The sequence below is a fragment of the Fundulus heteroclitus genome, unplaced genomic scaffold (genome assembly GCF_011125445.2).
Source record: "Fundulus heteroclitus isolate FHET01 unplaced genomic scaffold, MU-UCD_Fhet_4.1 scaffold_127, whole genome shotgun sequence".
Classification (NCBI taxonomy): Eukaryota; Metazoa; Chordata; class Actinopteri; order Cyprinodontiformes; family Fundulidae; genus Fundulus; species Fundulus heteroclitus.
In genome coordinates, this window is record NW_023396539.1 from 313,215 (window position 1) to 334,371 (window position 21,157).

The following is a 21,157-nucleotide window of genomic DNA, read 5'->3' on the forward strand; positions in this document are numbered from 1 at the left end:
TAGTTGGATTGCTTTTCATTCCTTGTCTATTCTCTGCTTAAGTCATCTCCTCTTTGTCTATTGGCCTTAGTTGACGCCTTTCTATGATGCCTTTTTGTGCCTTTTTCTCTTCAGTCGAATTGATTCCAAATTTTAAATTGATCTGATGGGAACAATTAGTCAGGAATGACTTTGTTGAAGCAGGACTACATCCCATTTCCTTTTTCTTTTACCTTCATCATTGCTAAAAGTGTCCTGAACTTCGTTCAGCCCCTGTAACCTGACCTGTAATCTAATGATGTAATTCTGCTCTTATTGTTCTCCAGTCACCAAGAACCTCGATGGCCAGAGGACCACTTGGAAAGAGACAAACGGGAGGTTGAGTGGGACTTCAGTAAAGAGTTCTTCTGTGACGTACCAGGTAAAATTAGACATCCAGAGGAGAAAGAATTTAAGCTTTAGGTACAGTGCTGCTCAAAGGTTTTCCCATCCCTAAACCGTATCCACAGTTTGTCAGATTACAAACATAAACATCTTTTATTTGGAGCTATGTAATAGGCCGACACAAAGCGATGCATCATTTTGAAGTGGAAGGGAAACTGTTCATTCTGCTTATGGCATAAATTTGTCTTCAGCTCCTGTTCCTCTGATCCCCCTGAATAAATCCAGCGTAACCAATCGCCTTCAGAAGAGGCCTGATTAGTAAACAGAGTCCACGTGTGTGTAATATAACCTCGGTATGCATCCAGCTGTTCTGCTTCTGGCTGCAAAGGTTTGTTAGAGAACATTAGAGAACAACCAGTGCCATGAAGACCAAGGAACCCAGCAGACAGGTGAGGGAGAGCGCTGGGAAGAGGTTTAACTTCTTAAGACCCGAGGAATTATGGTCCAAACTTAGGCTTTTTGACCCCTTAGAAAAGGAGTAAACATATATCTTTGATCAGTTTTGAACTTCAAATATATATTATGGAAGAGAAACGGACCATTTTTAGGCATCAGAGAGCCTTTTTAAATGTTTAGAGTACCATTCTCAGATCTTAAGAGGTTAAATGAGGGTTAGGGTCTAAAACAATATCCCAAACTCTGAGCATCTCCCAGGGCTATGTTCAGTCCACCATCTGAACATGGAGAGATTATGGCACAGCTGCCAAACTAGCAAGACATGGTCGTCCACCTAAAATGAACAGGTGGGGCAGGAGTAGACTATCAGAGCAGCAGCCGGAGGCCAGTGGTGACGCTTAGATGAGCTACAGAGGTACAGAGCTGGGTGAAATAATCTGCAGCCATAAGAACAAGTGGTAGGTTGTCAATAGAGGGCGCTATGGTGCTGCTGTGAAAAAGTGTGGACATGGTAAACGTAGGTTACAGGAGAAAGAAGGTAACTATCACATCTGGTCTTTCATAAAATAAGAATTATTCTTTTTAGATTTAGTTGGCTTAATCTTTCAAGAGCCGAGCGGAGCAGGGCAGATGAGTGTGTATGCATTCATGTTACTTTTGTCTTCCATACTGGTCACTGGTTACTTAAGGCATCGCCTTTGAGACAGATCCATGGCCAATCATTCTTCATCCAATCAGAGTCATTCATCATATCGTTCCAGTCACAACACTGGCAGCTTGTGAATGTCATCAAACATCTTAATGCAAACAGAAGAGTCAGACTACAACAAAAACGCACCGGTGGTGATATCGGTTATATATTTCCACAATGCTCATTTCATGATACTTTCATCGGAGGAAAAAGCGGATAAATGGTCTTGGAACGGACAATCCAGCAGCAGACCAGTGACAGTGGACTGACTTCTGTTTAGTTGCAGCTTATTGTTTGCGTGGTACTCTCTGACTTCTAGCGCTGCCCCCAAACAATTTATCACCTTGACTTAGTCATTGTTTGCTGTTGTTTGAAGGAAGCCGCGACATGTCCCATTTGGAATTTGTCCCAAGCTAACTCACAGACACAAAAGATGCTGTCCTCAGATGACCTTTGGGCCGACATGCAAAACCGAAGGTGTGCTTGAAGACACAGCACGGCATGCTGAAGTCACCGTCCTCTCTGTTAAACATGGTGGTGTTAGCACCGTGTTGTGGAGATGCTGTCCTTAACGAGGGAAGTGGGGCTAGTCAGAGTTGAAGGGAAGGAAGCCAGAGGGAAATACAGGGCAGTCCTGGAAGAGACGCTGTTAGAGGCTGAGAAAGACTTGAGACTGGAGCAGAGGTTCACCTTCCAGCAGGATAACAACTCTAAACATTAGGATCTGTGGAAAGACCTGAAAAAGGCCGTTCACAGATATTTATCCTGTCAGACTGAGATTGTGATATTTAACAAAGAAGAATAGGAAAGAAGAATAGTTTGTAGATTTACAAATCTGGTAGAGACATGGCAGCAAAGGGTTGCAGCTGTGGATCAGTGAAAGGGGATTCCACAGTGTTGGCTAAGGGACACTGAATATAGATGCACTGCCACTTTTCTGATTCTTCTGCTTTAAAAAGTAAATTTTCTTCCACTTTCCAATTATTTTTGCTACTTTGTGTTCATCTGGCTAATAAAATCCGTGAAAAAAGGGGGTGTGTTTACTTTTGCGAGCCGCTGTAGAAACAAATTGTGTTCAAAACTAGATCTGTGAAAAGCCGTTGGGAAGAATCAGGCCTGGCTGAGAGGTGTTATTGTTTGTGTCTTCCTCGTGGAGTCAAAAGGTTTTTGTAACTTTATGCAGGTGACAGCTATTCCAGACTGGTGTTTGCATCGGCCGAGGGGAAAAGTCTGTGGAACATTCAGGCCATCAAATCCATGTGCAATCAGGACAACAGAAGGGTAAGCCCACTAAAGCCTCGCCATGGGTACGCTGTTAGTGTTCGCTGCCTTTCTACCTACCTTTAGTCTGTTTTTATTCTTTGTGTGTTCCACAGGTGCGCTCCCACCGCGATTACCTGAATCTCTTCCAGCGCACCAATAACGTCTCCTGTTGTCCAAGCTGGACTCTGGGTAACTACATAGCCGTCCTCACCAACAAGTCATCCTGCCAGAAGATCACAGAGTGGGACGTGTCGCACACACTCAAGACCCTGCGCTCGTGCGCCAAGTACTACCACAACGGCACCCTCGTACCCGACTGCTGGGACATGGCGCTGTGGCGCAAAGATCAGCTGAAATGTGCCAGCGTGCCCCGCAAGTGCACCAAGTACGACGCCGTCTTCCAGATCCTCCATTTCCTGGTGGACAAAGACTTCCTGAGCCCAAAGAGCCTGGAGCATCCTCCCGTGCTCAGGTACAGCATGTTGTTCTTGCCCACAGAGAAAGGAGAGTCCATGATGAACATTTATCTGGACAACTTTGAGAACTGGAACTCGTCAGATGGCGTCACCACCGTCACGGGGATCGAGTTTGGGATCAAACACGACCTCTTTCAGGACTACCTGCTCACTGACACGCTGTACCCCGCTATAGTCATAGTGATAGTCCTGCTGGTCATGTGCGTGTACACACGCTCGGTTTTCATCAAGCTGATAACCATAATCGCCATCATCAGTTCGCTGATCGTGTCCTACTTCCTGTACCGAATGGTCTTTAACTTCGAGTTCTTCCCGTTCATGAACCTCACCGCCCTCATCATCCTGGTGGGGATCGGGGCAGACGACGCGCTTGTGCTGTGCGACGTGTGGAACTACACCAAGTTCGACAAGCAGCACGCCGAGCTGTCGGAGACGGTGAGTGTGACCCTGCACCATGCCGCCCTCTCCATGTTCGTCACCAGCTTCACCACCGCCGCCGCCTTTTACGGCAACTACGTCAGCAATATCACCGCCATCCGCTGCTTTGGCGTCTACGCCAGCACGGCCATCTTGGTCAACTACATCCTGATGGTGATGTGGCTGCCCGCCGCGGTGAGCACTACCTGCCTAACCTGTTCGCCTGCTCCAAGCCCACGCAGCCTATCACCATCATCTGGGGGGGTTACACCCGAGGACAACAGGGATCCCCTGAACCCTAAGAACTAGGGGAAGCTGATGCTGGACAGCAGCTTCAACATAGCCAGCCCAGCATCTCAGCTGTGGATCCTTAACTTCTGCCAGAAGCTGAGGAACCAGAGCTTTGTCTTTCAGTCGGAGGATCAGGACTTCACCAGCTGCTTCATCGAGACCTTCAAACAGGTCGGTACCACAGCTCATCATTTTTTCACAACCAAACTTTAATGTATTAAATTGAATTTTATGTAGTAAAACGTTGCAGACTAGAACTTGATTGAGAATTGGAATGGAAGTTTTATACAAAGAAAAATCTTAAAACCCTTTCATGCATTTTTGTTCAGATCTTTTACATTAGTACCCTAAATAGAATCTGATGGTTATAGAAGGTGCTCCCAACCAACCAAGGTTTGTCCATCTTCTTAAACTGACAGAACCGCGGAGAACCGCGTAATTTGGTCAGTCTGAGATCCACTGCTCAGGTCAACTAATCTGTCAACAGGCCAGTTATTATTCTTGCACTTCACAAATCTGGCTGTTGATTGCAAGAAAATGGCAAATCATTTGTACTCAGCGCTTTATCAAGTCCCACGACCCCAAAGCGCTTTGCACTACATCATTCACCTATTCACACACACATTCACACCCTGACGGTGGTGAGCTATGTCAGAAGCCACAGCTGCCCTGGGGCAGAACTAACAGAGGCCATTGGCGAAAGAAGGCCAAAATAAATCCTGCTTAGGGTTTGACCCAAACCAGGTAAGGGACACATAGAAGAAGGTTCTCTGCTCAGATTAAACCAAAATGAAATGCTTTGACTAACATGCAAAACTCTTGTTGGGGGAGAACCACCATCACACATCACCCTGAACATGCCATCCAGTCCAAGAGACACCCTGGTGGCAGCATCATACGGGGCTGTTTTTCTTCAACAGCGACATTTAAGCTGCTCAGGGTTTATTCCAAGATGGATGGAGCTAAGCATGAGACGATTCTGAGAGAAAACCCATCAGACTCTGCAAACCACTTGAGACTGGCACAGAGTTCAGCTTCTTACCTCAGATCAAAGCATGTTCCTGTGTTAGAAAGACCCAGTCCAAGTCCACAGCTGGATCCACTCGAGGATCTGGTAAGACCTGAAAAGTCTGGTTGTCAGATGCTCTCCATCCAGTGCGACAGAACTTGACATATTTTTCAAAAATGAACGACGGCCAAGCGTAATCTCTAGATGTGCAAAGCTATGGGGACATATCCTGAAAGAATTGTTTTCAACATGGTGTTGAAACAGGGAGGCCGAATACAGGAGGTGATTTTATTTAAACAAAAACAGAGCCAGTTATCCGTTTCCCTCTACTTCAAAGACATGTACTACGTTGTTTTGGTCTATAACATAACATTCTGATAAAATACAGTGGGTATGTAAAAGGTTTGGATCATGTGACGGCTTTGCAAGGCTCTGATTGGACCGGCCCATCCCTGAGGAGTTGCCTTACAGCATGTCTTCTGTCTGTCTGTGTAACAGTGGATGGAGAACCAGGACTGTGAGGAGACCTCGGTCTACCCCTGCTGTAGTCAGTCTACTTTCCCTATAAGAAGGACGTGTTTCAGCTGTGCATCAAGAGAGCCATCATGGAGCTGGATCGAAGCACAAGCTACCATCTGGACAGCAAGACCCCCGGACCTCGGTTTGACATCAACGACACCATCAGAGCCATCGTTCTGGAGTTCCAGAGCACGTACCTCTTCACCCTGGCGTATGAGAAGATGTACCAGTTCTACCGTGAGGTTGTGCCTGTGGCCTTTAAAGTTTTGATCCTGTGTGATAATGCTCATGCTTTGACTAAACGTGTCCCCCCTGTCGTCATGATGATGTTTTAGGTGGACGCCTGGATCACGGAGGAGCTGCGCTTCGCCCCAGAAGGTCTTAGCCACGGCTGGTTTGTCAGCAACCTGGAGTTCTACGACCTCCAGGATAGCCTGTCGGGCGGCACGCTGATTGCCATGGCGCTGTCTGTGGCCGTGGCTTTCAGGGTCATGCTGCTGACCACCTGGAACGTCATAATCAGCCTGTACGCCATCCTGTCTATTGCTGGCACCATCTTTGTCACCGTGGGCTCTCTGGTGCTTCTGGGCTGGGAGCTGAACGTCCTGGAGTCGGTCACCATCTCCGTTGCCGTGGGGCTCTCTGTGGACTTCGCTGTCCACTACGGCGTGGCCTTCAGGCTCGCTCCAGAACCCGGCCGGGAGGGGAAGGTGGTCTTCTCCCTCAGCCGGATGGGCTCCGCCATCGCCATGGCAGCGGTGACAACCTTTGTTGCTGGGGCGATGATGATGCCGTCGACGGTCCTAGCCTACACCCAGCTGGGCACGTTCATGATGCTCATCATGTGCATAAGCTGGGCTTTTGCCACCTTCTTCTTCCAGTGCATGTGCTGCTGCCTGGGGCCCCAGGGCACCTGTGGTTAGATCCCTCTGCCCAAGAAGCTGCAGTGCCAAGCATTTGGCGAAGACATGCCCGCATGCCCACCCCCCGAGGAGAAGTATCAGCTGGGGGCCAGGGGCAGGGAGGCAGAGCGCTATGAGCTGGAGCCGTTGGCCTCCTGCCAGAAGGCCGAAGTTAAAACCGGAGAGGAGGAGGAGGAGGAGACGGAGGAGGAGCTTTGCTCTCGGCTCTGTAACGGAGTCCCTCCTCATCCAAACCACACCGCAGCTTTTCCACATGTTCGCAGCACTGATATAGACAGAACACAGCCAGAAAACGGCCTCCCTACCCCACCCAGTTGCCAGTACACTTACAACTGTACATGTGTAGATCCCCCATCTCAGCTTGTTCAGCAGTGGGCCCCGCGTCCCTGCACTCCCGGGACTCCCCGTCCTGCCCTCCCACCCCACAGCTCCTCCATCTCTCAGGCAATGCCAGGATCAAACAGAACCCAGCCCTGTTAGCGCCCAGCGTGGACCCGGCCTACTCACACATGGACTGCTGTGTCCACTACGTCCACTGCCCCCTCACTCAGTTCCATCACTGCTCACAGGGAAGGCCAGTGGGCCCCAGGCAGGGACCTGCCCATGCCTGCCGTCTCAGAAAGTACTGTGTCCAACCGGCGTCACACCAGGACAGCAGCAAAGCTTCCGGACAAGGCTCTACTCCGCAGACTGCGGACAAAGTAACAAAACCTTTAAATCCTGAAGGGGAGCAGGAGGCGAGCTCCCAAGCCCCGACACGGCCCAACGGCCGGTGTGCCAGCCCTCTGCACAGACCGCCCGTCATGACAAACACAGGATGAAGGAAAGCGAACACTGCTGTGAAGCAAATCCTGCATCCATCATTATTACAGACGCAATTGCAGAACTCGCCGATTGTGCTAAAATCCCTGGCAACCAGGAGAGGCCCAACAGTATTCCCGTCACACGGGAGCAAAGCGCCAAAAGGTGCAAACGGAGCTCCAGAAGAGAGCGGCCGCCCCCCGCCGCCCCAAAGAGACCCTACTGTTTCAGCAGGACGTTGAAAGTGAGGTGCAGCTCGGCGTCAGAATTTAACGTGCCAAAAGGTGAAGCCAGCGAGCCTCCTGTTGCCGCGAACACTCCGCCCTGCTCTGAAAGCTTGTGCTGATGCGTGGTTAAAAACCCAAAAATGGCTGACACAGTTCTGTGCAATTCTAGTAGGTGCTGGGTGTGCCAGCTCTGCTATGGAATATTGTCCTTATTTTGTGCTTAACTCATGTATTTCATGTCCCTAGTGTCATGTACTGTATGAATATTTACATCTTTTTACACAGAAAGCTTTAAAGTGACCATTTTACTTCTCCAGCAGCCATTTTGCACCACCGCTACACCCAACAGGGTCTGAACTGCAGTTTCCTGCTAAACTATTCACACCCCGACCACAGACTTCTACGTATTTTATTGGGATCTTATGTGATAGATCAACACTACATAGTGTATAATTGTAAAGTGGGACGGAGATAATAAATGGTTTCAGCATCTGTCCATCGTCTTCTGCTTCTCCGGGATCGGGTCGGATAACCCCTCTGCTGCCACCAGACATCCCTCTCCTCCCCAAGGCGTTCCCAGGCCAGACTAAATGGTCCTTCCAGTGAGTTCTGGGTCTTCCCCGGGGTCTCCTCCCAGTGGGACGTGCTTGAAAACCCCCCTAAGGGAGGCGCCATGGGGGCATCCTGATCCGATGCAACCTTATCCACACACAGAAACATAACAGTGTGGTGTGCATTTTGATTCATCCCTCCTAAGTTAATACTTTTCAGAACCGGCTTTGGCTGTAATTATTGATGGAAGTATGTTGGTGGCATTGTTTTGCAGAAGAGCTCAGGCCCAGGTCGGATAGAGCATCTATTAACTTCAATTCAATTCAATTTCAATTCAATTAAATTTTATTTATATAGCGCCAATTCAAACATGTCATCTTGAGGCACTTTACAAAGTCAGAATCAATCATATTATATTAACATGCATTTTCAAGTCTTACCTCAGATTCTCAAAAAAACCGAAGTCTGAACTACTTCATTTTATCTCTGAATGTTTAGGGCCGGGCCCTACGGTGTCCCTCTGTTTCACAGTGACAGTGGAGCCTGGGTGCAGAGAGGTGCCATGTCAGCTGTCTTCCAGAGAGGTGCCATGTCAGCTGTCTTCCAGGCAGTCTGCATACTTTGCTGTGTGTCTTGTGCCAAACAGCCTTCTCATGGCCTTTTTCCTACTCCCACCTGAGTTACTGATCTCTGCAGCTGCTCCAGAGACACCACGAGCCTGTTGGCTGCTTCCCTGGTAAACGGTTGTGTGTACTATTTCCACGTTGGGTTAATAGATGGAACAGATTGAGATGGACTGGCCACCTGTCCAGGGTCTTCCCTGCTTCGAACCCGCCCCCCGCAACCCAACACCAAAAAGCAGGTCTTGATGAATTGAACAGAATCTTCATTTAACTTCACAACTATAGTCCATCACATAACTAGCCTCGTGAGACCATCCTGATCTCGCGAGCTTTCAAGGTTTCACACTAATTTCAAGAAAATATTGCTATTTTTGGTTCTGTTTTTGCAGTGCACTCAGAGATATCGCTTTGGAGCAGAACACATTAAGAACCAAGCCGGCTGCCGTCGCTGGTGGTTGCTACTATGACAAAGTCGTATTGTAAATGAGTTGTGCCTTCAGAACGGGAAAGGGCAAAACTGGACCAAAATCAGCTGCCTGATTGCCTGTGATCCTTCGAAGGAACCTTTTCTGGCCGTGATTTGTTTCTTCCTGGTCTCGGTACGTCAAATGTGGCAGAAAGATCTTAAGCTCAGGGGTCAGCAGCAGCCAAAACCTGGCTGTGTGATTCATCCAGCCTCTGCAGTCGGAGAGTAAAACCTTTGATACTGTTAATGGACTGGAGTAGGTGGAGGTCACTGATCGGTAACAACATCTTCTTTCTGCTCCTTTCTACAGATAAACGAGCTGCAGTGGTGCACATTTGAAAACTGTTAGCTTTCTGAGCTGATTCCACAGGTCAGACATTTTCCTCATGCAGTTTATTCAGTCGTGGGGTAAGGAGAAGTTTGAGTCTTATCTACATTTAGTTCCTCAGCTCCTCTGACTTCAGTTTTCTTCAAAGTCAAGTTATTTTGTGTCTGTGTGGAGCCTTGCAAGGATACTCCAACCGATTGTTGACCCTTGGATTCAGAGGGAGCAGTGTGGCTTTAATCTTGGCTGTAGCACCAGGGAGCAGGCTTTTACTCTCAGAGTTTCTGAATCGGTCAGAGGAGTTTGATTGTCCAGTCCTCGTGTTTCTCTGGACTCACGGGACCTCAAGGCATAATCATACAGAGGAGGGAGTCAGGTTTGGGATCTTTAGGGTTTTACCGTTGCTTTTTACAGATGTGACTGTCGGCGTCTTTAGGCCTTGACCTTCAGCGTAGACGAGCCTTTCACAGCCAAAGCAGTCAGGGCTGACGGGTAGCTCCTCTAGAGATGAGTTTGTTCCTTCATCCAGGGCAACCAGTACAACCACTGCTTCTGTATCTAAAAGAGCTAGTTAACGAGGTTCAAGCTTCTGATCATGACGCCCTCTGGATGCATCACCGGATCCGTCCTGCTGAGTTCAGAAACCCAAGGCAGACCAAGAACTGGGTAGAGGTATATCTCCATGACCTAGGAATGGCTTGCTAAACCTCAGCATGAAGGTTTCTGAACCTTGTTAATTGCGAGTGTGACCTAAAAATAGGGCTGAATAATAGATTATTCAAACAGCCGTCAACTAATTTAGTCATGGAATCGTTAACTGGAGTATACAAACTCTGAAGCATGCCATGTGCTGAGAAGAATAACCCTCTCAGCAATAGGCTAATGAAGCCAAATCTACAAAATAAACATTTTGCATTTAAGATGCACACACACAACAACAGATGCAGGCCGAGTTTAAACTTAGTTTACCGGTTTAAAACCTCTGGTGTGGTCATTTAAAGCGTCGAGTGACTTGTCCATAACTTTAACTCAGATGTTGCGCATTTTCCAATAAAACGAGAATCCTTATTGTCATGGTTTTCAATTGTTTTGCCCACATGCGGATATGAGCGGGAGGCCAGGCACAAGTTTTAAGATGTTTTATTGAAGGAATCAACCGCTGGGATACAACGACGAGACGCCGAAGGAGAGGTCTGAGCGTCGAGCGGGAGGTACTGTGGGAAAGGAAAGAAAAATGACTACGATTGAACGAATCAAGGAAATACAAGAACCTGCGCAGCTTACCACTCAGCTGGGCGGACCTGACCGGGAGGAGAGAAGTAGCGGCAAGAGGACCCTGTGATCCTACCCCCTGTTGGTGTAGTGGCTAGCGGCTGGAGGGCAGCAGGTGGAACTGGCGAGGGACCCAGAGCGGGCTTCGGCTGAGCGGGTGACAGATGGATTAACTTGAATGAGGGAGGAACCAGCAGCATCCGGGAGGGGAACCACAAGCCCGGCTGGGTAACATCCAGGGAGCAAGGGGGGAGTCGCCAGAGCAAGATCTGAGCCTTGTGATGCTGCGGGTGGGATTCTCCGGACAGAGCGTCAAGAGGTAAGTGCTTCCAAGCACAAAAAAACGACTGGTTTAACATTCTGGCGTCTTCCATCTGTCGGTGCTCTGCTTAAGAAGCCGCTCCAAATGAGTCGCAGGTGTGGGCCACACCCCTCGCCAGCTAGAACCACCTGCGGAGCAGAATAGGGCACAGATACACAGGGAACCCTGACACTACCCCCCCCTCAACGGCCGCCTCCTGGCGGCCCGGACGAGGACGTGCTAGGTTGCGCTGACCAAAACCTGCTTAGCAGGTCCTTATCTGTTATTGCAGAACCGGAAACCCAGGATCGTTCCCCAGGGCTGCGACCCTCCCAGTCGACAAGGTACTGGTGGCCCTTACCTCGACGACGGGCGTCCACAACCCTGAGAACGCGGGGCCTCCGATCATCCGGGGAGGTGGAGGGGCTTCGGCAGGCGGGCACAGGTCGCTGTCCAAGACCGGTTTATTTGGGAGACATGGAAGGTGGGATGCACACGGGAGTGAGGAGGCAGACGCAGACGGACGGAGGAGGGGTTGATGATGGACTCTATAATATAGGGGCCGGTGAACCGGGGAGCGAGTTCTTGGCGGATGAGTCTGACAAGACGTCCCTGGAAGACAGCCAGACTCTCTGACCGGGGTGATAGGGGTGATGCGGTGTGGTCTGCGGCGTTTGTCGGCGAATCTCTTGCTCTGCTCTGCGGCGTTTGTCGGCGAATCTCTTGCTCTGCTCTGCGGTGCGTGGTGAAAGTGCAGAGATGGTGGCTTTCCAGATATCTTGACAGCGGGCGATGTATTCGTTGACAGAAGCGAAGGGGATTTGGAGTTCATCGGAGGGTAGAAGTGGAGGTTGATAACCTAGGGCTACTTCAAAAGGTGAACGTCCGGTGGATGACGAGAGGTGAGAATTGAGGGCGTACTCAACCCATGGTAAAATTTGTTCCGGTCTGTTGGGGATGACGAGGTGAGGCAGCGGAGGGTGGTTTCTAGTTGCTGGTTCATACGTTCGGTTTGACCGTTTGGCTGTGGGTGATATCCAGAGAAGTGAGGGTGTAATGTGCACCGAGAGCAAAGCAAAAGTGCCGCCAGACCTGGGAGACAAACTGGGGCCCCCGGTCAGAGAGGATCTCTGTGGGGATCCCATGGAGTCGAAACACGTGTTTAATGAGGAGTTGGGCTGTTTGGAGAGCATTAGGTAGTTTTCGGATCGGAATGAGGTGGCAGGACTTGGAGAAGCGATCTACTACTGTAAGGATGGTAGACATACCTTGGGATGTGGGAAGACCGGTAACAAAGTCCAAGGCTATATGGACCAGGGACGCTTGGGGATAGGAAGTGGATGTATGTAATAGACCGGAAGGTGGTTGGGTCGAAGGTTTGTTCTGGGCGCAAACCGGACAGGCTAGGACGTATTCTCGGACATCCTTGGTCCAGGATGGCCACCCAAAATGCGGGAAACCTGGACTGGGTCCTATATATGCCGGGGTGGTGCGGAAAACTTGGAATCGTGGCTCCAGCGTAGGACATCGGGATCGGACAGATCGGGGTACGTACTTAAGACCTGGGGTCCAGTACCTGGTCTGGATCGAGCTTTAGGGCTTGGTTGATTCGATCCTCCAGGTCCCAATGTAAGGCCCCAATGGTGCACGAGGGGGGGAAGGATTGGTGCTGGTTTCTCTCCTGTTCTGGAGGGGCAAAATTGGCGAGAGAGAGCGTCTGGTTTCACATTTCTGGATCCGGGTCTGTAGGTTATAGTGAGGTTGAATCTAGAGAAAATACGGACCAGCGGCTTGTCGGAGATTAAGGCATTGGGCTGACTGCGGGTATGAAAGGTTTTTTGTGGTCTGTCCAGACGATTACGGGCTGCTCGGATCCCTCTAACCAGTGACGCCACTCCTCCAACGCTAACTTAATGGCCAGCAGTTCTCGGTTGCCGACATCGTAATTTGCTCGGCTGGGGATAACCGGCGAGAAAGAAGGCGCAGGGGTGGGTTCTTGTTATCAACCTTGGATTGTTGAGATAAGACCGCGCGACCCCGGTGTCGGACGCGTCCAATCTCGAGGATGAAACTGTTTAGAGGGATCGGGGTGAATAAGAATGGGGGGCCTGAGAAAACCGGGTCTTGAGATCAACGAAAGCGGCCTCATCTTTAGGGCTCCAGGCGTAGGGACCTGGTAGAGGTTAACGCGTGCAAGGGCGAGGCAATCTGGCTATAATTTCTAATGAAACGCCGGTTAAAAATTGACGAAACCCAAGAAACCGCTGGAGTTGTTTGGGACTCTGGGGTTGGCCACTCTACGACCGCCTTGATCTTTTCAGGGTCTGATCTGACTCGTCCGCCTTCTAAAAATCAAACCGAGGAAGGAAACAAGCTTGATGAAAATCGCATTTCTCCGCTTTAACGAATAAGCGGTTCTCTAAGAGGCGTTGCAGGACTAAGCGAACATGCTGTTTGTGTCTGCTCAAGATCGCTTGAATAAATCAAAATGTCGTCCAAATAGACGAAAACAAAGACGTTTAGAAGAAAGTCGCGAAGGACATCGTTTACTAAGGCTTGAAACCACAGCCGGGGCATTACACAAACCAAAAGGCATTACTAGATACTCAAAGTGACCTAGCGGGGTCTTAAAGGCTGTCTTCCACTCGTCTCCTTGCCTAATACGAACTAAATGGTAAGCATTGCGCAGGTCGAGTTTGGTGAGGATGACCGCGTCCTGGACTGGTTCAAGCACAGAAGATAACAGAGGAAGTGGATACTTGTTCTTAATGGTTATTTGGTTTAGTCCCCGGTAATCATGCAAGGTCGGAGGGAACCCATCCTTTTTTCCCACAAAAAAAGAAGCCAGCCCCAAAGGTGAGGACGACGGGGCGGAGTAATCCGCTGAAAGGGGACTCTCTTATATAACGCTCGAGCGCTTGATGCTCAGACCTCGAGAAGTTGTAAAGGCGACTGGCTGGTAGAGGGGCCCCGGGCAGCAAGTCGATGGCGCAGTCATAAGGACGGTGCGGGGGTAGAGAGCTAGCCCGACTCTTGCTAAATACTTCTCGCAGATCGTGGTAAACAACCCGGGACGCGAGAAAGATCACTAACATCCACAGGACCCGAGATGGAACTCGGGGCGTGGGAAACCGGGAGCGCAGACTGCAATCACCGAGAGTGGCAGGCAGTGGGACCACGACTCGAGCCTTGATTCAGCCCAATTTAAATTGCGGGTTGTGAACGGCTAACCAGGCTAAACCCAAAACCACTGGCGAACGCTTTACGGGAAAGACAAAGAACGAGAGCTGTTCCCGATGATTGCCTGATACTGTCACTTTCCAGAAGCTCAGTCCGGCGGGGTGATCAAAGTCAGTCTTAGCCCATCTAAGGAGGAAACCTGGAGTGGCTCCGATAATGGTTTAGTAGGTAAACGGAGCGGTTCGACCATCTCTAGGTCGATTAAATTAAAATCGGAGCCGGAATCTACGAGAGCCGACACACTAATACTATCCTGATTAAAGACTAGTGTAACAGGTAAACAAAAACGCGAGGACGGCTGGCTGTCACTCATGTTGGGGGTGGGAATCGAACACCGGTCCGCCGTCCTTCCCGCTACTGACGGCGGACCCGGTCTTTTGGCCGCACCGGGCACTCCCTGACAAAATGACCCTCGCCTCCGCAGTAGAGGCACAGGTTATTGGAGAAGCGCTGCTGGCGCTCGTCGCTAGTCAGACTGACCCGTCCCAACTGCATGGGCTCAGGTGGAGGAGTAACCTCCCGTCGTTGAGAACCGTTCGTATGTGCCGGGGGTCCAAAAGACCGTAACGGTCTGTCCGAACGAGCCCGGTTTCGACTACGTAGCCGGGAGTCGAGACGAATAGCTAAAGTCACCAGCTCCTCGAACGTGCTGGGATCCTTAACCCGGGCCAATTCATCCTTTAGACCCTCATCCAGAGCCTGAAAGAATGCTGCCTTTAAGGGCTTGCCCTCCCAACCTGCTGCTGCTGCCACGGTGCGAAACTCGATGGAGAAGTCTGACACACGTCGACCGAGCTGTTTTAAACCGAGAAGGACTCGAGACTTGCTGATCGGTGTCTAACTCTGCCGAAAACACCGTCTTAAAGTCTGTAATAAAGTCCTGAAAAGAGCAGCCAACGAGTCACAGTCAGGGAAACGGGCCTTCTGCCCATCTGAAGGCTTGGCCCCGTTAAGAGTCGTAATATATAGGAGATCTTAACTTGATCTGAAGCAAATGTTGTGGGGAGAACGATTAAAAACTAGTTTACACTGGAATAAAAAACCTCCGCAATCCCCGCTGTCACCCGGAAAAGTTTCTCCGGACACGGTGACGTGTCTCCGGGAGGCGGGCCAAACTGCTGTCCTCCGCGCTTTGCGCTGCAGGTAGGCGGGGTGTCAGGAGCTTGAGTGACAGGCTGGGTTGCCGCGGCAAGCGAGGCAGTGAGCTGGCTAAGCTGGGCGGTGAGTACCTGGAGTTGTTCCTCTGCGTTGAATTTACTGCTAAACCCCAGTGACTGCAGCTGTTCCTGTTGCGCGGCCAGCCTGCCGCCGCGACGTATCCGCTGGACTTTGTTGGCCAGAAGGTTCCTCTGTCATGGTTTTCAATTGTTTTGCCCATATGCGGATACGAGCGGGAGGCCAGGCACAAGTTTTAAGATGTTTTATTGAAGGAATCAACTGCTGGGATACAACGACGAGACACCGAAGGAGAGGTGTGAGCGTCGAGCGGGAGGTACTGTGGGAAAGGAAAGAAAAATGACTACGATTGAACGAACCAAGGAAATACAAGAACCTGCGCAGCTTACCACTCAGCTGGCGGACCTGACCGGGAGGAAGTAGCGGCAAGAGGACCCTGTGATCCTACCCCTGTTGGTTAGTGGCTAGCGGCTGGAGGGCAGCAGGTGGAACTGGCGAGGGACCCAGAGCGAGCTTCTGCTGAGCGGGTTGACAGATTGGATTAACTTGAATGAAGGGAGGAACCAGCAGCATCCGGGAGGGGAACCACAAGCCCGGCTGGGTAACATCCAGGGAGCAAGGGGGGAGTCGCCAGAGCAAGATCTGAGCCTTGTGATGCTGCGGGTGGGATTCTCCGGACAGAGTGTCAAGAGGTAAGTGCTTCCAAGCACAAAAACACGACTGGTTTAACATTCTGGCGTCTTCCATCTGTCGGTGCTCTGCTTAAGAAGCCGCTCCAAATGAATCGCAGGTGTGGGCCACACCCCTCGCCAGCTAGAACCACCTGCGGAGCAGAATAGGGCACAGATACACAGGGAACCCTGACACTAATGTTCTCAGAAATTTAAGGCGTTCTTCTGTTATATCCGTTTGTGCTCTGCCGACTTGTTGGCTGGCTTTCCGGTGGCACGGCACAATTGCAGCGCATTTAAAATGTGCAATAAATGGTTGTTTCTTCAAGTTCAAAACGCTTGTTTATTCAGATGTGTTATTTACTAAGACCATCTCTTTTTAGATTAATGGAATTATCAGAAAAGCAATCGATTAGTACAAAAATAATCAACAGCTGCAGCGCTACACGTGCAGGAACGAAGAAAGAAGAAAATCCTTAGGCAGAAATGCTCCTCATCCTGTGGTCCGCTCCCTTCAGCAGTGGAGGAAGAAAGGAAAAGTACTGCTTGTGCTTTTTCTGACAGTTTGCTCTAATTCGCCATCACGCCCTCAACCCCAAAACAAACTTACACACACAACAGCTCCCAGAAAACGCATGACAGACGTTAACACCCCCACGCTGGGCTTGCTCGATGCCTCCTGAAGGAAACATCTAATTTGGGCCCAAACAGCTCTGCCTCCGACAGTCTCAGTCACGCCAGTGAAGACGAATGCCCTTCTCTGGAGGTTCCTTGCATGAGCATGCCTGTAATTATTTTTGCTTAAACAGAGCTCAAATATTAGCTGTGGCCGTGGAGCAGAGTTTATGACACTGCCCTGCGAGGGAGGATCTCTCCACAGCACGCGCGTATCTGGTCTGACTGGGACCCACAGGCCTGAAATAGCTGCGAGGAGGCCGCCGCCGAGCTCCAGGGCTTGTTTACTGGGTAAACATTTGCTTCCAATTTTCAAATTACGTTCTGGTGGAGATCCAGATTCACGATCAGAGTAGCGTTTAATTTTCAGGGCAGTTGAGAAGCTTGGTAATTAATTGGTGTTGTACAGATCATTTTAGCTGTATCTTCAGCCTCATTTTGGGTTGACTTCCTTGTTGGTTAGTGAAGCTTCACAACATCCATATATATATGAGATTAATGGTGAAGCGTTACATTTCTGTAGCAAACTGCATGGTCTGAAACGGTGGATGTCTGGCTGTAAGCAAACTGCCAAGGATTAAACTGAGGCTTCCTGAAGCAGAATGTGGACAGTTGGCCTCCTGACTGCGCCACTGGAGGCACAGGAAGCCATGCACAGCTGCATGGCGATAAATGAGAAGGAAACAGACAAGTGAGCTTATTTCACTATTTCAATTCAGACTGTGAAACAAACCTAGATTTATTCCACATGGAGCAACACTTTTTTATGTTTATTTCTGCATATGTGTTGAAGATATGTTCCTTACAATTCAGGAAAATTCAAAATTCAGTTTTTCAGAACATTTTAAATATTACATAAGACCAATGAAAAGGAATTGTTGATACAGAAATGACGGCGTATGGCCTGTCTAGGGGTGGCCAGACAACAATATAAAGGTGATCCATCCTCGTCAGACCTCAAGGAGCAGCAGTTTACACACTTCACAATAATTTATTTACAAAGTGTTTTGGTTTAGCACTGAGAAGGGAGGGAATCGGGTGTAGCTTCAGGGTGAGCTTTAAGCCAAATTGACTGAACTTTTAACCAAACTAACATGTAAATATACAAAATGACAGCGACTTGCCTCCCTAACTTCAAATGAACATGAGAAAACCAGGATAAAATGAAAAGGCACCCACCCTCAGCACCTCAGCGTGGTGTACAGATGTTGGGTGTCCACAAAGACACCCAACATCTGCAAAGGTCTGGCTGGTAGGGAGGAGCAGAGGAGGAGTGACTGGCAATCTGCAGCAAGGTAACCAATCCGCATTCATCCGTCTTCTGGATCCGCCAATCACAGAGAGGCACCTACACACTGGAATTTACAGTTAAGAAAAAAAAAAGAGTTGTGCCAGTCATCCAAAAGTAAAGCATATCCATGTGCTTTCAGAGTCTGCATCTTTGCTTGATTGGACTTATTTTTTTAGAAGAATTACTGCATCAATGTAGCATGGCATGGAGGGGATCAGCCTGGGATTCTGCTGAGGTGCCCAGAAAGCCCAGGCTGCTTTGATAGCTGCCTCTCACCTTCCTCCAGACACTCCTTAGGTTTTCTGTCGGGTTTACAGCAGAACAGTTAGCAGCCAATCAGACTCCATTATGCCATGGTACCTCACTTGGTCATGAAAAGAGTCAAACAATCTGCGTGGCCAGTACTGTGTGGTTTACTTTAAGGAACTGATGCCATTGTGTCCATATGTTTATCTGCTCTCGAACATCGGAAGCCCTCTTGAGATACTTTAATGCTTCCTTTTAACACTGCAAGCTACTGACTGCTGCCAGACACATGGGTATCCTGGAAAATATGGATACGACTTGCTGATGGAACCAAGGAGGTTATTGTAAACTGGAGGATGTGTCAGATACCCAGACTGAGTCAGAGGAGCAATGGCCTTAACAAGAGAGTGATCCTACAGCTGTGTGATCCAGCTGAAACACGGTGGTGCTGAGGCAACAGAACCAAGAGCTGCAGAGATCTGACCTGAGAGAGGACTAGTTCATTACCACTGGGTTCAGGGTGACTGATCACAACCGTCACTGTGGAGGGGGACTTTGGCTTTCACTGCAGGCGGGTTCCTTATTTGGTGTGAGATTTATCTGGGTAGCGTGAGAAATGGAGGAAAAGTTTCAGTCTCACTCCAGAAGTGAGTTTTGGTACCCCTGTTTAAGAATGAAAAACCAATAACATTTAGAGCCTGAAGTCCATTTATTATTGGGTCTACCTGTGGATGATAGGCCACAGCAGACTTTTAATTTGACATGTCTGAGTAATATATAAAATAAATTTGCTGCATCTGGGTCCGTTTTAGTTTCCAAACACACATCACTTTTCCATTATTTCTATAACGCATGGCTTTTTCTTTGTCCATGGGAATCCTACAGATTTTCCATTTCAAAATTCCCTACTTTTCCAAGATTAGGAATTTTCTGTACCTTTTTCATCTTTGTGGACATATCAGTGCAAGACAAACCGATACTGTAGTTGTTTTTTATTATCTAATTTTGTTAGTTCCCCCCCCCCCCAAATCTCACAAATGATGAAATGCAGGCCTGCAGCTGGTTCCCACGTTGGCAGTGCCTTATGGCCTGTTGTGCTTTTTGTTGGCATTTAGAGAAACTTAAACTAGTTGAAATCTATGATACTTAGAAAAACACCTGGATTGGAACATCATGGAGTAGATGCAGATCTTTTAAATCCCAGTTTGTGAAATCTTTGTTCCAGAAAATGACCAAAGAAATTATTTCAATGCTTTGTTTGGCATCTGAATCAGAGTCAGTTGAAAGGATCTTGAGTTCAGTTTAAAAGCCAGTAGTAAAAAGATCTGTGGGTCAAAACATCTGTAGAAGGTACCTTTTCTGGCTGAGTATGTTATAAATGTGCTGCACGTTGGAACAGTTGCAAGCTCTGGTGCCTTGTAGCTAGAAGACCAAGGGTTCAAATCCCAGTCTGGGGTCCTTCTGCCTGGAGTATGCGTGTGTGTGTATGACCATTTGTATCTCTGATGGACACACAGGACCTGCTGCCTCACACACTAGGATAAGGAGGTATAGACGATGGATGGATGAGTGTTTCACTGTTGAGCCAGACAGTAAGTAAAGCTGTGATATGGCAAACTGATCCTTGTCTATGTATAAATCAGTGTAAAAAGCCTTTCATCTTTTTCTTTCAGATTATAGAATAAGGTATAATATCTGGAAATTCAAACTGTTTTCCATAGTTCTTACTAAAGACAGTGTGGGGCTCCACAGCCCTCTGGAACTGCAGTTAAAAGCTGTCGGCCTTCGTTGCTTTGATTGGACTGAGAAGCCATCTGCGTTACACAGCCACCCAGTGGTTCGGGTTCAAGGTTCTGTTTGGTAGGGCCTCACTACCGATGGATGCAAGATTTTCACTGTGCTCCGTGTTGGCATTTGCCTCTTGACAAGCGCAAATAATCTTTGAGCACTTTATCTTTCAATGAGCCTCACTTTCACTAGAGACCAGAAACGACTGCTCTAGAGCAGCAGTCTGGACAGATGTTTGGGTTTGCATGTGTTCACATTAATGGACTGTCCTCAGTGTATAAGTAGTCCGAGTCCACAGACTCGCCCTATTAATGTTCAGAGCAGCTGGCTCATAAAAGCTGAGAGGATACAGGCGACCGGGGCCAAAGGGCCGGAAGCTTCCCACTACCCAGTAGCTTCGTGTTTTCAGATGGATCTGGACTGGAAGGAAACCGGCTGACCCCTTCAGCTTCACCCCAGTCCCACTGTCCAACAGCGCTGAGTACTGAGGCAGTTTTTCTCTCTGACATGATGGTGTGGATTTACCATGGTCATTATCTGAATCAGATTAAACGATTAAATGATCAGAAAGCTCCATAAAACCAACAGCATGGCAGATTTCACTCAGATCCCACAAGGAACGCTTAAAGAGGCAGCTTCTGCCATCTAGTGGCTAAAATACTGAAGAAAATCATCATCCACTGGACTAACCCTTCTTACAAGCTTCACTACTCCAGGTATGATGGTGGCAGCGGTGGTGCTGCATCAGGAGAAAGTAAGTTACCCAAAAAATCATTGTAACCAAAAACCTGTGCCCAAGGAGGATTAAATGTGCCATAATGTAATAAACTATTTATGTATTTGTACAATTCTAACATGAAGCAAAAATGTGTTTGTGTATATATATATATATATATATATATATATATATATATATATGGAAATTTATTTTATCTATCAGCCTTTCCAATCAAAGTTACTCTGTGCTTATAGTCCAGGTTAACCAGACAGATCTGAGGGTCTGGGACAGCAAAGGTGATTGCTTGGAGCACAGCAGCACAGGAACTATCAAATAATTCATTACATGCTGAAATATTTACAGGATTTTACAGTGTA

General features: G+C 48.6%; 1 protein-coding gene across 1 annotated transcript; it reads left to right on the top strand.

Annotated features, from left to right (window-relative positions):
- Positions 1-306: 306 nt before the first annotated feature.
- disp1 (dispatched homolog 1 (Drosophila)) lies at positions 307-8,250 on the top strand. Its single transcript, XM_036128970.1, is given in 10 exon segments — positions 307-400; positions 2,694-2,791; positions 2,887-3,859; positions 3,862-3,926; positions 3,928-4,128; positions 5,465-5,519; positions 5,522-5,727; positions 5,821-6,799; positions 6,802-7,185; positions 7,188-8,250. Coding segments are annotated over 9 exon segments (3,255 nt in total). The 5' UTR covers positions 307-400; positions 2,694-2,767; the 3' UTR covers positions 7,556-8,250.
- The last annotated feature ends 12,907 nt before the right edge of the window (positions 8,251-21,157 follow it).